The sequence below is a fragment of the Gossypium hirsutum genome, chromosome D07, assembly GCF_007990345.1.
Source record: "Gossypium hirsutum isolate 1008001.06 chromosome D07, Gossypium_hirsutum_v2.1, whole genome shotgun sequence".
Lineage (NCBI taxonomy): Eukaryota > Viridiplantae > Streptophyta > Magnoliopsida > Malvales > Malvaceae > Gossypium > Gossypium hirsutum.
The window spans coordinates 17,928,169-17,945,011 of record NC_053443.1 but is presented as its reverse complement, the minus strand read 5'-3'; the positions used below and the strand labels follow the sequence as shown (position 1 = coordinate 17,945,011).

The 16,843-nt window shown below is 35.7% G+C and overlaps 4 protein-coding genes across 4 annotated transcripts; all 4 read left to right on the top strand.

Moving 5' to 3' along the window:
- The first annotated feature begins 314 nt into the window (after positions 1 to 314).
- On the top strand, positions 315 to 3,916 carry LOC107956068 (pentatricopeptide repeat-containing protein At1g62914, mitochondrial). Its single transcript, XM_041097637.1, has 2 exons — positions 315 to 3,405; positions 3,870 to 3,916. Exon 1 carries the CDS (start codon positions 813 to 815, stop codon positions 1,566 to 1,568), a length of 756 nt encoding a protein of 251 aa, XP_040953571.1. The 5' UTR covers positions 315 to 812; the 3' UTR covers positions 1,569 to 3,405; positions 3,870 to 3,916.
- Positions 1,630 to 5,734, top strand: LOC121203339 (uncharacterized). Its single transcript, XM_041096825.1, has 7 exons — positions 1,630 to 1,972; positions 2,521 to 2,717; positions 3,854 to 4,108; positions 4,211 to 4,308; positions 4,406 to 4,499; positions 4,573 to 4,738; positions 5,721 to 5,734. The coding sequence occupies exons 1-7, from the start codon at positions 1,630 to 1,632 to the stop codon at positions 5,732 to 5,734; spliced, it is 1,167 nt and encodes a 388-aa protein (XP_040952759.1).
- A 5,161-nt stretch (positions 5,735 to 10,895) lies between these two features.
- Positions 10,896 to 12,617, top strand: LOC107954347 (pentatricopeptide repeat-containing protein At5g18475). Its single transcript, XM_016889882.2, has one exon. The coding sequence runs from the start codon at positions 10,896 to 10,898 to the stop codon at positions 12,465 to 12,467; it is 1,572 nt and encodes a 523-aa protein (XP_016745371.1). The 3' UTR covers positions 12,468 to 12,617.
- Positions 12,618 to 12,813: 196 nt separating this feature from the next.
- On the top strand, positions 12,814 to 15,138 carry LOC107954349 (DNA polymerase epsilon subunit C). The gene is made up of 4 exons (XM_016889883.2): positions 12,814 to 13,266; positions 13,693 to 13,777; positions 14,644 to 14,685; positions 14,826 to 15,138. The coding sequence occupies exons 1-4, from the start codon at positions 12,814 to 12,816 to the stop codon at positions 14,897 to 14,899; spliced, it is 654 nt and encodes a 217-aa protein (XP_016745372.1). The 3' UTR covers positions 14,900 to 15,138.
- The last annotated feature ends 1,705 nt before the right edge of the window (positions 15,139 to 16,843 follow it).

Sequence of the window (16,843 nt, the reverse complement as noted above, 5' to 3'; positions counted from 1 at the left end):
ACATTAGTTTCCCTCAAATTTTACTCGTGTGACATTTAAAATTTAACCCTTTTAACATTTACACATGAGATCAATTTAATCATAATTTTAAAAAATTAACCTTCAAATATCAATTTGATTGTGAGAATTTATCTTCCGCTTCTCTTACTGCCACTGCCATTGTTGCCTTCGCTTACATATCAAAATTAAAAATTTTAAATTCTGGATAATAACTTAAAATCCAAATATAAATATTTAATTTTGAAAAAAAAAACAAATAATATATGAAGACTTATGCAAATAAGATCAGCGAGTAAGGAACACAAACAAACAAAACCCACCCTACTCTCCCTCCACTTTTGGTGCACAAACAAACAAACAATTTTGGAGCCTTTAAACGGAGTATAGTATTCTTCTGCTAGTTCAGCCGCCGCCGCCATTTATGGGGTTTCTTTTCAAAGCTTAGCTCTTGTTTTCCCTGTAATTGCAAGATATGGGTCTGCTTCTTGCTTCAGCTGTTAATGGTGGAAGGAACCTTTCTAAGCTCCACTCGTCTTTTTCTCCTTATTTTAATTACATTCTACCCACATAGAAGCTTTAAGTGAGAATTCAATGTCTGTGAGGGACAATCGAAAATCCTATCCTCGCTTCAATAATGTTGATGATGCTCTGACTTTGTTTCACAAGATGATTGTGGAGCACCCGAAGCCTTCCATTGTTGAATTCACTAAATTATTAAGAGCCATTGTTAGAATGATTATTCTTTCAACATCTTGATTAATTGCTTTTGTCGACTTGATCGAATTGATTCTGGGTTTTCAGTTGTGGGCAAAATGTTGAAGCTAGGTGTTAAACCTGATGTTGTTACTTTTTCCACTTTGATTAGGGGACTTTGTAATCGAAGTAAGATTTTTGAGGCTGTGAGTTTGTTTGATGAAATGATTGAGAAAGGGTATCAACCTGATTTAATTGTTTACACTACAGTACTGGATGGGGTGTGTAAAACTGGGAATACTGATGGAGCTATTAGGTATCTAAGGATGATGGAAGAAAGAGGTTTCGAACCTGATGTTGTAGCATATAGCACTGTCCTTAACTGTCTTTGTAAGAAGGGCTTGCTAAAGGAGGCTCATGATCTCTTCTTCGAAATGATAAAGCAAGGCATTAAGCCTAATGTCGTCACATATAGTATATTGATCGATGCGCTTTGCAAGCAAGGAATGATATCTAAAGCCGAAGATATTGTTGGCATAATGACAAAGCAAGGCATTAAGCCTAATGTTGTCACATATGGTATATTCATCGATACTCTTTGCAAGATGGGGGAGGTTTCTAAAGCCGAAGTTGTTGTTGACGTGATGAGAAAGCAAGGCATCGAACCTAATGTTGTCATGTATAGTACATTGATAGATTCGCTTTGCAAGAATGGTATGGTTTCTGAAGCTGAATTTATTGTTTGCACGATGAGAAAGCAAGGCGCTGAACCTAATGTTATCACGTATAATATATTGATGGATTCACTTTGCAAGAATAGTATGGTTTCTGAAGCTGAAGATATTTTTGGCAGAATGAGAAAGCAAGGCATTTAGCCTGATGTTGTCACATACAACACTCTGATGCAAGGTATGTTTCAGTTAAGGAGAGTTTCAAATGCATATGAACTTTGGAGAAAGATGCTTGCTTCTGGACAAGTTCCAAATCTGGCAACTCGATACCATCTTTTATACCATCCTAATTGATGGCTTGTGCAAAGCTGGGCATATCGAAGTTGCAAAGGAATTATTTTGTCAACTCTCAGTCAGTGGTCTAAAACCCACCGTTTATACATATTGCATAATTATTAATGGAGTGTGTAAAGAGAGATTGCCAGATGAAGCATACCGGTTGTTTAAGAGCATGGGAGATAATGATTGTTTGCCTAACAGTTGCTGTTATAATGTAATGATCCGGGGATTTTTTCGAAATGACTATACCACAACTTCTTACGGAAATGGTCGGTAACGGCTTTTCGGCAGATTTGTACACTTCCAACTTATTTTTGGATCACATCTTACAATCTGGTGAATCTATCTTGATCTGAAATGTTTCACATGATTGTCACTTGTAAATTTGAATCAGTTTGTTCATAAACACTTGTATATAATCAGTTTAGTTGATGATGTACTTTGAAGATTAAGGATGAATGAAACAAATCTTATACACCGTGTTTCACTTCTCAGACGCATGGAAAAGCTATTCTGGGACATAATCTTTTTCATTTGAAATCAAGCCTCAAATTTCATACAAATATAGTCTAAGTTTTGCTCATTTATTGCAGAAAACTACATATTGTTGTTGGTAATGGCTGATTAATATATCATCCCATGATTTGTAATGCTCATCTACTTTAAAACACATTATTTCAACTTATATATCTATCTATAGTGAGCATATTTCGTGACACCCCAGGCTCAACGTCGAAGGCTTAACTTTGCTGGCTGCCTTAATCCAATGTATCAGACAGATAAACAGCAAGAACCACAAGTATATCGAACTTTGCAGCTTCTCACGATCGCTTCATATCAGGCGATTCACACTCCAGCATAGGCCTGCCATCGGACGAAGAACAAGACTGGGGAACAGAGAATGACATGCTGCTAATACTTTGCCTCTTCGATACTGAAGACTCAGCTGACGAGCACAAGTCTTCTTCTCCTCTAGAGGTCCCTGCTTGTTGTGATTATTCGGTTTATCTGCAGGCAACCTTTCTTCTTCCGCACATTTTGCTCTCTTCCTATGCAATGAACCATTATTGCCATTTTGAAATGATGGAAACCTTTGATCATTAGATGAATATGTCTATGATGCAGCAGACAGATTGCAGTAAGCGTGTTACTATCGGTGAAGATATATCTATTCAGCAGAGCCATACATAGATCTTTCATTCCGTTTTCTTTGCTAATGCGTCGGTTTATACATTCTTTTTCAGTTGTTTACTGTTATGCTCGTCTTTTTGAATAAACTACAGGGGACCAGAAGGAAGTTCTGTGGAATTAACAGTTCAAACCAGACCCGAAATAAAGCACTTAGCTCTTACATAAGTTAAGTGTTTCATTTGAATATCTTATGATGTATTTGAACTTGATATATTAGTAACTATATCCGAAGTTCTACCAATATTAATTAATTCAGCATTTGAAAATATGCTATTGTTATTATGCATTCCAAATTAGGTGAGGTAGAATATGAGAATATGTATTTTGTCATTCTTTTATACCTCTTTTGTGAGAGATTTAAGATTGACCCATCTGCGACTGCAACTTTCTAGGTGAGCAAAGATTTCACTGAATCCTGTAAAATCAAGGCTATGCGAAGGTCCTGGTTCGGAAAAGAACTACCCCAAAATCAGTTATATTAAGCTAACATCATTCAACCAAAAGGCTTCTGGTAAGTGGAGATATTGACTGCAAATACTCTTTCTGTTTGTTGAAGATATGGACTAAGCCATGAAATCGTATATCCTATAGTTTCTTAGGAGTCCATTCACACAATAAACTTTTGAATTTATCTCTTTTTATAAACAACCTCCTTTTGTTTTCTTCATCTTTTTGTGCATTTTTGTTTTCCTCTTTCTAGTTCGGTTGTGCCTCTTTTTAGCCTTGTTAGCATCTTTCCGAGGGGGACTTCTCGGAGATACCCTTCCCATCCTTCTTTAGTTTATATATAGGGTATTATCCTAAAAAATTGCATTTACTATAGCTGCTGTCAAGGAAGTGATCTATACTTTAAGGAGTAATAGCGTTAATGCCTTTGTGTTGGACCTTCTTGATAATAGGTGATTAGCTTTTGATATGATCCGTTTTAAACTCGCCCTTAAGACAGGTTTTTCTAAAAGATTCAATTTGCTGCAGTGGTGGGCTTTCACCCAAAGGAATCGAAACCGCCAAGATTTGGTAAGTTAAAGCCATTGAAATTAAAAATTTCTTTTATCCATGTCAAGTTTCATAGCACAAGTTATCATCATTTGTTTTTGTGGAACAAGTTAGAGAAGGGCGTGATTGTGTATATTTGTGATAATCATGGAGTTCGATATCTATACGACACGGATGGAAGCTCAGCAATAGCAGCTTCAGAACCCCTAGCTGTACTGGTAAGCTCGGTTTAAACAAAAGGACTTTATTTCTTACTGTTACAATGTCAAATCTCTTTCTGTATGTCAGATCATGGTTTCCGTTACTCGAATTTTCATTAGGTGAACATGGGTACTGCAAGTGCGAGTGAAATTTTAACTGGTGCGTTGAAAGATAATAAGCGTGCAGTATTGTTCGGAGAACCGACATACGGGAAAGGGTAATTTACACTTCATTTACTACAGTTTATATACAAGCATATCATCTTCCTATATCCTTGTAGATCCTAACTAGAGTGATCCATTCCACACCTGCAGCAAGATCCAATCGGTTTTTCAGCTATCTGATGGCTCCGGATTGGCTGTTACCGTAGCTCATTATGAGACACCTGCACACAACGATAGCAACAAGGTTTACTTTTGATCTCTGTGTGTCTCTCTAGCTCTTTCCTCATGACCCTTGTTTCATCTGTTCTTCCATGTAGGTTGGTGTGATCCCGGACCATCCTCTACCAAACTCATTTCCGAAGGATGATGACAGTTTTTGTGGCTGCCTTCAAGACCCTGCATCTGCTTGCTATGATGAATTCTATTATTTAATTTATGTTTTGCGCAATAAATACTTGATTCTTGTTCTCAATTATATGTGCTTATTTCTTATTTTAATATTTTCGGGATATTAATTCATATTTAATGTACTTAATCAGAAGAGCAAAAGTCTCTGTTTAAGAGTAGATCTAACATAATTAAGTGAAGTTGCATGCAATCCTAAAAATAGGATGACATAAATCTACCGGATTAGAGTCAAAGCTAATAGGGGAATCCATAGATCAAGTTAATACGATAATAGAGGTTCTAAATAGAAAGAAATTTCAATTAATCAGCCTAGAGTCAATTACTCTTACTCTCAAAAGAGAGATTAGCATAATTTAGTGATTTATATAGATCAAGATACCAAGTAAATAAATCGTTTAATTCAGATTCATAATAATAGATGAGGTCTAAGTGGATTCTTTCCTGGGTATTGTCTCTCTTATTGGTTATTATTCGATTATTTTCTTGATTTATTCTCTGTTGAGTTCTTAATTAAATTAGTTTAGTAATTTTAGCTCAAAACCCATCACTCTAATTTGTCGGCTAAATAGTAAGAAAACGATAATTACTAATATTTTTAGTCCTCGTGGATACAATATCTCTACTTACTATAGGTATACTATTTATCAATAGGTGTGCTTACCTTTGTCGTATTTTTAGTTAGTAACGTGACACACATCATCTGTTGAAGAGGTAACTTTTCTTGCACTGCATCCAATTCTTTGAGATAGGGCTCTACCTTGTATATTGTATCCTGGATTGAGACAATAACATCATCATGAACCCTTCTATTCTTTGCATTCCATATGAACCACAATGAGCACACTACCTTTTTGTAAATATTTAAAGGAGACACCTCCAAAATATGTATTAGCCAATTTTGTAAAAGAGCATCTGAAAAATCACTATGCCGTACAATATGCAATTCTTTCCGGATATCATTCACAGATGGGCAAACTCGGAAAATATGCTCCAAAGTTTCAATACCAACCAAACACTTGGGACACACTGTTGAATTCCACAATTTCTTGTTGAACAGGTTATAGAAACTAGGAATAAAATTATGGAAAATCTTCCAAGCTGTATTTTTTTTTTCTCAGGTAGCTTAAGTTTCCATAATTTATTGTGAAAAAGTTTCTAATTTCCATTATTCCCAATTGAAGCAAATGTAATAAGTAACATGTAACCATCCGAACGGTAAAGTCACTTGAAGCTTCATTCCCCTAAACCACCGAATCTTCATGTGAGTTCTAAGCAAGGGGAATACACAACACCTTATCTGCAATTTCACTGCCCAGTAACCTAGTAATTTCCTGTTCATCCCGTTGCCTATTCTGGTGGTTAATCAGCTCCGATACAAACATAATGGATGATTTTTCCTCATTATTTTGTATTATTCGTTCTGGCATCCCTGGAATCCAAACATCCTCTCAAATCCTTATATTGGATTAAATTCCACACACCAACTCAGGCCCAAATTAAGTAATCCCTTCGCAGCACAGATACTCTTCCAGGTATAATATGGGTAAGCTCTTAAACTCACACTCATAAAGTCTGTATATGAATAATATTTTGCTTTAAGAGCTTGTGCTAACAATGAATTCAGATTTTTTTTATCAACCTCCATCATTGTTTTGCTAACAGAGCGACATTAAACTTTGCCAAACTTCTAAACCCCAAACCCCCATTTTCTTTAAAATCACATAATTTTGCCCACTCACACCAATGAAATCCCCTTCAACCCTCATGATTTTTCCACCAAAATCGACTAATAGTACTCTTCAGTTCAGAGCAAAAAGAGGCTAGTAACCAAAAGCCCTTGTGATAAAGGCCGAACACACCAGCTCTCAATTCGATACCTTATACAATCCTTCAATATTTGAAAAGATCTTGTTTTGTTTCACCCCCACCATATTAGCCAACCCTATGTATCACTCGGGCTTAGAAGAGGTCATAACACCCAAACAATTCGATATTCGTTCCTTATTAATCTCATCAATATTTGAGCTAAAATAAATAACTGATTTATTGAAATTAACAAATTGCCCCAAGAAACTCTCACACACCTCCAAATTTTGTTTTAACACCAAAGTTCTCCCAACTGTGGCCTTTCCAAACAATATATAATCGTCAACAAACAATAAGTGAGAAACTTGTGGTCCCCCTCAACTAATTTTCGCTGACCCTTACTAAATTATCTTAGACTGTCATTCACATAAGGAAAAACAACCCTTCACAACATATAAGAAAAAGATACGAGCTAATGGGATCTCCTTGTTTAATCTTCCTTCTAGGAGAAAAGTTATGACTCACCTCACCATTCAAAACCACAAAGTAGGAGACAAAACTAATATAGTGAATGATAAAATCCACCCATGTTCTAGAAAACTCATTCTTAACATAATTCTTTCAAGAAACTCCGCTCCACCTTGTCATAGGTCTTACTCATATCCAACTTTAGAGCAAAGTGCCATTTCTTTCCCTTCTTCTTCCTTCTATACGCATTAAGAATTTCATACGCAAGTAGGATATTATTCGTAATCAGCCTACCGAGAACAAATGCAATTTGCGCCTCATCCACACACAAATTCAACACTTTTTCAGATCTATTAACCACATTTTTTGAAATAATTTTATATAGAACGAGCATAAACTAATAGGACGAAACTGTTGCATGCTCATAGGGTTTGTAACTTTAGGAATAAGAACAATGTACGTTTTATTAATATCGACTAGGAACATACCTTCGTTCAAAATTCCAAGATAATAATCTTCAATATCTTGTCCCACGATATGCCAATAGCTCTAGTAAAACATAGCGGGAAGCCCATCCGAACCCAAAGCCTTTGCCAGGGCCATTGCTTTTAAAGTAGTATAAATTTTCTCTCATGTATACCTTGCAGTAAGGGAAGCATTCATCTCATCATTAATACACGTGCATACCCCCTCCAAAATATGGCTCGGATTCCTCATTGTGATGTGAATAAATCTGTGAAATACTCATTCACAACATCAAACAGACCCTCTCATTCTCGAACCATTTTCCCATCATTCTTTATTAAGCAGCTTACTAGTGATGCACCCATCACTTCCTCTTCCTTGCTAGATGATGATATTACTAGACTTTGGCATATGCGTTTAAGGCATATGAGTGAGAAATGCATGACAGAATTGAGCAAAAGAAGACTTCTTGATGGGCACGAAATTTACAAAATGAAGTTCTGTGAGCACTGCATTTTTGGAAAGCAAAAAGAGAGTTCGATTCACCAAAGAAATCCATAACACGAAGGGAACGTTGGATTATATTCATTCTGATCTTCGGGGACCATTTAAAGTGCCTTCGAGAGGTGGAGCTAATTATATGCTAACACTTATCGATGATTTTTCCAGAAAAGTTTGGGCGTTCTTCCTGAAGCAGAAAAGCAACGTGTTTTCTGCATTCAAGTCCTAGAAAACTATGGTTGAAAAATAGACTGGAAAATAGATAAAACACCTTCGCACAGATAATGGCTTGAGGTTTTGTTCTAATGAGTTTAACGAATTATATAAATTAGAAGAGATCGTGAGACACTTGATAGTTCATCATACTCCACAACAAAACGATGTTGCTTATGCTTTAAATGTGGTTGAAGATATAGATGCAAATCAAGGGTCATAACTTATTCTGAAGCAGCTAGCTATGAAGACTAAGAAAAATGGATGTTTGCCATGCAAGAAGAGATAGAATCACTTCACAAGAGTAGAATATAGGATCTTGTGAAGCTTCTTAAATGTGAGAAGGTTGTTCATTATAAATGGGTGTTCATGAGAAAAGAAAGAGACTCCAAGAGTTGAAGAACCTAGATATAAAACAAGACTTGTTGCAAATAGTTACAGCCAGATTCCAGGTGTGAACTTCACAGATGTGTTTTCTCCTATTGTGAAGCACAGTTCAATTTGAGCCTTGCTTGGTATTGTGGCTATGTATGATTTGGAGCTCGAACAGTTAAATGTAAAAATAACATTCTTGTATGGAGAACTTGAGGAGGACATTTACATGCAACAACTAGAGGGCTTTACAGTATCAGAAAAAGAGAACTATGTTTGCTTGCTAAAAAAGTCCTTTTATGGTTTGAAATAGTCGCCGAAGTAGTGGTTTAAAAGGTTTGATTTTTTTATGACTACTCATGATTTTAAAAGAAGTAGCTTTGATAGTTATGTTTATTTTAAGAAAAATAGTATTGATGACATATTGATAGTAATGAAAGATAAATGAGAGATAAGAAATGTTAAAACTCAACTTAGTGAAGAATTTGAAATGCAAGATTTGGGAGCAGCAAAGAAGATACTTGGTATGGAGATTCTCAAAGATAGAAAGGCAAGTAAATTGTATGTAAATCAGAAATGGTACATTGATAAAGTTCTTTGCATGTTCTATATGCAAAGTGCTAAGCCTGTTAGTACTCCATTAGCAGCCCATTTCAGACTTTCATCGACTTTGTCTCCACAATTAGAAGATGAAATTAAATACATGTCACATGTTCCATATTCTAGTGCAGTGAGATCTCTTCTGTATGCTATGGTTTGTTCACGTCTAGATTTATCATATGCAGTCAGTGCAGTTAGTAGGTACATGCCGAATCTTGGTAAAGAACACTAGAAAGCAGTTTAGTGGATTTTGAGATACTTACGAGGTACTATTGATGTTTGCTTACAATTTGGAAGAACTAGATATTGAGTCATTGGGTATGTTGATGCTGATTTTGCTGGAGATCTTAATAGAAGAAAATCTCTCACAGGTTATGTCTTTACATTCCTTGCAAGTCAAGTTAAACAAAATCTAAGAGATTGCTTGCAAGTCAAGTTAAACAAAATATATTTTATTTGTAGAAGATTTAGTAGTATAATATATTTAGCATTTATTAGCATAATATATTTTACATTAAATAGAATTAGGCTTTTTCAACCTATAAATAGATGTAGTCGAAACTTCTCTTGTATCATTCGAATTCGACATTAGTTAATTTTCTTCTCATTTGCCCGTGATTTTTTCTGAAAGGGTTTCCACGTAAAATTTGTATTTTCTATTTTTTTCTTTCTTTTTCTTTGCGATCTTTCTATATTGTCATTATCGACGTTCAATTTTCACATTTATCTTTCCCCGATTATTTACTTTATTTACATCATTATCGAACTCATTTTATTGCCACAAATAGCTTTATTATACAAATCGTTTCAAGTGTTTTCTTAAATTTTGTAACGAAAAAACCCTAAAATTATTTACTTTTTGTAATATATTATATATTAGTGAAAACTGAAAAGAGTATTGGAAAAGAATCAAATAGTATATTTCAGTTTTTTTTTTGGTTGAATGGCTAAATTATAAAATTGTGGCAATATGTTTGAGAATTTTCATTATTGATATTGGAAGATACTTTTTTTTTTTGTTTTTAGTGAATTATAAGAGAAATATAAAATCCTAACAGTAATGCGAATAACAAGACTTAAACTTAAGTTACACTTGAGGTGATGAACACCGCAGGTATTAGGGGTGAGATCATTTTAATTCAACCAAATATTTTGAATTTTTTAAACAGTTCATTTTAATTCGGCCCTCAATATTTCCATATTAATTTTTTATTTTTGTAATTTATTTTGATAAAATTAGTTTGATTATACCTTTTACAATAATTTTGTATAGTTTCAAAGTCTTTTATAAATATTTCTAAAAAAATATTTTTTCAAGTAAATTAAAAATAATTAAATTTTATATGGTATTTAAAATTTTTTTATATAAAACTTTTAAATTGCTTTCATTAATTTAAATAAAAAATATTGATTTTTACACCATAAAAATAAAAATTATTTATGAAATTAATCACTTCATGGAAGCAGCATTTGTTCTTTATTTTAAGGTTCGGTTGGGTTTTATTGGGCCCTTTGTAAATTTGTAATGGACTGGACCAAGCATCTCATTTAATGAATTGAAACCCACAACTCCACCATGCTCTTTGCTCTTCTTCTCCATTCACGCCGTTGGGGCTTTCCCCTCTATCCTTTCCTCCACCCGTAACTTCTTTGTACGAAATCGTCGACGATTGCCGCCATCGCCTTCTTTTTCCTCTCCTCCTTCTGGTTTTTTCTTCTCTTCTGAGTTCTTCCACCGCCGTGTTTCTCTTTTTGAATGTTGTGTTCCTCGGATGATGAAGACTTGTAAAGGTGGAGGCATTTTGTCATGAATTTGGTTAGAGTTTCATTCTGTAAGCAGCGCTGCTTCTCTTCCTCTTCATCTCCACTTCCATGGATCTCCCCCCTACAACTCCTAAAACCCAACTTCCAAAAACCAGATCCTCCTCCACAACCCTCACTTGCCTCTACTGAGTCTCAAAGGAAACCCAAATTTATCTCTCACGAGACTGCCATCAACTTGATTAAGCGTGAGAAAGATCCACAACGGGCCTTACAAATATTTAACAAGGTGTCGCGGCAGAAAGGCTTTACTCATAACAGTGCCACCTATGGAACCATCCTTCACAAGCTTGCTCAATCGAAGAAGTTTCAGGCCGTTGACTCATTACTTCGTCAAATGAGCTATGAAACTTGTAGATTTCATGAAGGTATATTCCTCAATCTCATGAAGCATTTTTCCAGGTTTTCTTTACATGATAAGGTACTTGAGATGTTCAATGCAATTCAGCCCATTGTTCGTGAAAAACCTTCACTGAAAGCTATTAGTACTTGTCTTAATCTCCTGATTGAATCGAACCAGGTTGATTTGGCTCGAGATTTTCTGTTGAACTCCAAGAAATCTCTCAGGTTGAGACCCAATACCTGCATTTTTAACATCTTGGTTAAACATCATTGTAATAATGGAGACCTTGAATCTGCGTTTGAAGTTGTAAACGAGATGAAAAAATCTAAGGTTTCTTATCCCAGTCTGATTACTTACTCAACCTTGATAGGCGGTCTCTGTGAAAGTAGACGACTTAAGGAAGCCATCGAATTGTTTGAGGAAATGGTTGGTAAGGATCAGATATTGCCTGATGCTTTAACCTATAATTTGTTAATTAATGGCTTCTGTCGTGAAGGAAAAGTCGATCGGGCGAGAAAGATAATAGAGTTTATGAAAAACAATGGATGCAGCCCTAATTTATTCAATTACTCTGCTTTGATGAATGGCTTATGCAAGGAGGGAAGTTGGGAAGAAGCCAAACAACTTTTTGTTGAAATGAAGAGCACAGGTCTGAAACCTGATACAATTGTTTATACTACATTGATGAATTGCCTTTGTAGGGCTAGTAGAATCGATGAGGCGATGTCATTGCTTAAGGAAATGAAGGAAAACAAATGTGAAGCCGATGTTGTTACTTTAAATGTATTACTTGGTGGGTTATGCCGAGAAAGTAGGTTCCATGAGGTGCTTCAGATGCTCGAGAAGCTGCCATACGAAGGTGTTTACTTGAACAAAGCAAGTTACAGAATTGTATTGAATGCATTATGCCAGAAAGATGAAATGGAAAAGGCAGCTAAGCTGTTGGGTCTGATGTTGGATAGGGGGTTTTTCCCACATTATGCAACGTCGAATGAGGTGTTGATTCAGCTTTGTAAAGCCGGAATGGTAGATGATGCAGTTACAGCATTGTTTGGATTGGCTGAAACGGGGTTTAAACCAGAACCACATTGTTGGGAGTTTCTGATTGAAATGAACTGTAGAGATAGGAAATTGCTGCCTGTTTTTGAACTACTTGATGAGTTAGTAATAAAAGAATGTACTCATAATCTTCATGTTGGTGCTACTTTTGCTTAGCCTCATGTGCTTGTAAAACTATCATTGTTGAGCATTTGATTTAGTGATACGTCCATGTATTTTCTCGGTGATACTTAACTATTACCGATTTATAGATTTTTTTTTGTCTAAAATTCAGAGTACAATATATTGAAGCTGGTCCCATCTGAATTGTGTTGCAGTTAATTGGATTTTTAAGACTTCTTTTAAAAGGGAATCCAACTTTTTGTCACTCACGAATTGGTTTTGTAGCCCATTTAAAGTTAAGCCCATGAGAGAACCCAATCTACATAATGGCCTTAGATATCAGATCCATGGAGTTCGGAGTTGAGATTTTCCGGAATCTGTGAGAGAGAGAGAGAGCGCAATGGCCTCCTCTTCCAAGAAACCCAAAGAAGAGAACAGGAACAAGAAGAATAAGGAGAAGAGCAACAGAACCGCTGACAAAGACAAAAAAAAATCCATTAAAAAACCAGAGAAGAAAGCAAGTGCCTCCAAAATACCTACCAAATCAAAGCCAAATCCCGAATCAAAGCCAGACAAAAGCAAAAACCAGAGCAGCAATGGAATCCCGGTCAAGTCCCAGGTTATTGCCGACCCATCTTCAAGCTCTGAATCAGAACCCCAAGAAAACAGAAACAACTCCCACAAGAACGTTAAACCCTACAGCAAAAGGAAGCGAAAGGAAGAAGTAGACGAGGAAGAAGAAGAAGCAAAGGTGTGTAAATTTCCAATGAACAGAATCAAGAGGATAATCAAGACTGAAGATTCACATATGGCTGTTTCTCAAGATGTTGTTTTTCTTGTTAACAAAGCCGCGGTAATTCCTTTTTCTTTCCCCCTTTTTTGGGGTTATTTTCCTGAATGCCTTTAGGGTTTCCTTTGAATCTTTTCCTTCCTTTTTTATAGTCTTTAAAGTCATAAAGTGGGGTTTTTTTCCCAATGTGTTTATCCTCCAAGGTTAAAGCTTGATAATCCTTTGCTGTCATTTATGGGGTCTATGTTTGGTTGAATGCATGCCTTAAATGTATTTTGAAAAGTTGGGATCTTGAAATTGTTGGTCTTAAATCATTGCTTTAATTCTGCTCAAATTTGTTGTTTTTTAATTTTAAAAAAAATTGGTGTTTTGCATGTTGTTTCTTCTTCTCTGTGGAATTGGTATGGTATGAGCATTGTTTGATCCAAAGGTAATTATCACTCTGTTTCATATTGTTTATTGTCTAAATGTGTTTTTGTTTTTTTGCAGGAATTGTTTCTTGAAAAGTTCTGCGAAGATGGATACAAATGCTCCATTAAAGATCGCAAGAAATCACTTAGTTACAAGCACCTATGTACGTTCCTTTTTGAATCCTCCTTGTATATGTTGTTTCCTTTGCCGGTTCTATCTGACATTACCGTAGAATATTAGCATGAGCCTTGACTTACTCGACCTTACACATATTTGCTCAAACAACACTAACTATTGCCAGGATTGAAGCTTGAGATGCATTTTCGGTAAAGATAGGGGTTTTCAGTGGTTTTCTTAGATATGTTATATGTTCATAAAGATTAATATCTATTGTTACAATAATGTTTCTGAGCTAAAAAAGTCGGATTCTTATGGAATGTGATACTGCCAATGGATTCTCACGGTTTGGTCAGCAGGATGAAAGCTTCTATAGATGAGTTTATAGAAACATTAGTTTAAAATTGGTTTATGTGGCTTAGGGTTATACTTTTATGGTGATTCCTGTATTGCATCAAAATCTACCTTATGCTGTTCTCTCATTTGAATTGAAAATTTTGGATGGTTAGATTCGGTTCTTTCTTCTGATATTTTAATATGGTTCATGTAGGCGAATGTAAGCTGAAATCAATTGATTTTCAAATGGAATTGTTTCATTTCTCTGCATCAGTATGAATAACATATATCTTGCACAACATAATCTCCTTCCATGTCTTGTGATTGAATGTACATGTTATGGGGTGCTTGAAGTTTCATTAAGACGTTTCAGTTATACATTTTTCGTCTAGAATTTAAACGAAATATATAATTGAATGATATTATACTCTTCATTTCTTGAAAAGTGGACCTTGGGCAAATCCATACTGCTCTTATTGCACAAATTTGAAAGAAATTAATATTATTATTGTTGCAAAAAGGTTTAAATGTATTCAACTGCGGTTGTGTTTAGATGCTCCTCTCTTTATTTTGCAGCAACAGTTGTCCATGAACAGAAGAGATATGACTTTCTATCAGGTATTGCTAATTGTAATTTATTTTTGTTTACAGTCTCCTCCCGTTTGTTCCCTTTACATATGCTGATCCGCATTGCCAGCTTTCTCCCATCTTTTTCCATGATTATTTACAATTGCTGGAAATTTTTTTGGTGTTTCCAGATTATGTCCCTCAGAAAAAAAAAGCTGAGGATGCATTAAAAGTGATGAATTTAGCCGAGACAGGGGAGGGATAGGAGCTTGGATGATCAAGGCACTGGCCTGCTTTTAAGCAAACTAGGACATCATTGGCTTGTTTATGGTTGTAAGTTGGAAGAAGATATTGGTGCTGTACTGTAACTTGTTTCGGTAACACGGGATTTGATCTCTGAGCTCGCCTGCATGCCAATGTTTCGCTAACATGAATTACTGCATGTCCGTACTTTTTTGAGATGGTGAAATGAAAATGATGAAGATATGATGGGTTAGTCGTAAATGATAATTTTTGCCTGGTTCTAGCATAGTTTTGGGATGCACGTAATATATTGCTTTTATATCATAAGATTGTGATGAAAGATCTGATCACAAAGAAATTGTCTTTTGCCCCCCCCCCCAACCCTTGGTGCTAAAACAAAGAAAAAACTGTTTAGTTTCTCATAATTTGATTTCCAATGAATTATATCGGTGCTTGAACCGTATAGGAAGTAGTAAAGCTGCCAATGCCCAGCCCAATTGACATGACACGAATACAAAGTCCCTCTATTTCAATAAAAATGTCACAATTTTCAGTGAAAATTTAAATATTTTGATTTTATAAAAAATATTTAAAATTATTTCATTGAAAGTTTTGTTTATAATAACTTTTAAAGAAAAATAAGTTAAATTTAATGAGACGGAAGGGTATATTTTATGGATCTCTATGATGACAAATATTATGAGAATTCTTTTCAACTACAATGATGGAACTGAAGGCAAGGGCATTGATCCTAGTGTATGTGTTTACATAACAATAATTCCCATTACCAACTTGATCAAGTGAATCGCACAAATTGAGGCCCATCTCTTTTAAGGTTGTTTATATAACAACAAACTATAATGGTCGAATTGGATCTTTGTAAGGACATTTGTCCATTTTGAGTTATATAATAATAACGCCAATTATCAAAGTATATTTTGCTTGTGTCTTATTGATATGAGTATCCGAGTATTTATATATGTTATTACTGGTACTATTATAACTCATGATAGGGCCCCATTATTTTATCTTGATTCTACTGCCTCCAGTACTGACATCTTCAGGTTTGTTGGGCACGTATCTATGGAGCACGCGGTCTTTCCTGCTCCTGGGACTAGCATTCAGGGCAAGCTCTGTATCTACTGGATGCGTGTATGGGTGGCCTGTGGAGCATGTGGCACTTCCTACGAGTTCCTTGGATACATGCGAGGTGAGACTGCGACCTTCCCTAGGTTTCTGCGAGCTAGGTTTGTAACCTTATCTTGTGAGCTTGCTTTACGAGCTGTGCCTGCGATCCTGCCTTATGAGCTCGCGTAAGGTTCTTGTGAGTTGGCTCTGCGAGCTGTACCTGGGATCCTACCTTATGAGCTCGCGCAAGGTTCTTGTGAGTTGGGTTTGTAGCCTTGCTTTGTAATCTAGTTCGCCTTGTTGTCCTCTCGTGGCCGGGTCATGGGTCAGAGGCTTGGATCTTTTCTAGGGTGCAGGTCTCAGGTTATTGATGTAAAACAATCTGCTCCCCCTCCTAAAATAGGCCTAAGTGGTATTATAAAGTGGCTCTCATTAGGTCCATCATATCAGCATTAAAGGCAACTTGCGAGCGGTTACAAGGTAGGGCATTTTATTTTCCATCATATATTAAGAATTTCAATTGGAATGCCATAGGAAATGTTTTAAAGAAGTAAAAAATTGTTAGCTGATTTTGTTAAACAATTAAGTTTTATATGATAACACTCAAAATTCGAATCCAGTGAATCGGGTCGGGTTGAGGGCGTTACAAGGTAGCTCGCCACTTACTGTGAGTTCACAAATCTTTGAGGGTTCATCAAATGTGCATGCTACATGAATGGTCATCTCACAACACTAACTTCTATTTCAAGGTGTTCTTTGGTGTAACACCCCTAACCCGTATCTGTCACCGAAATAAGGTTACAGAGTATTACAGGGAAAACTGTAACTTAAAAACTTT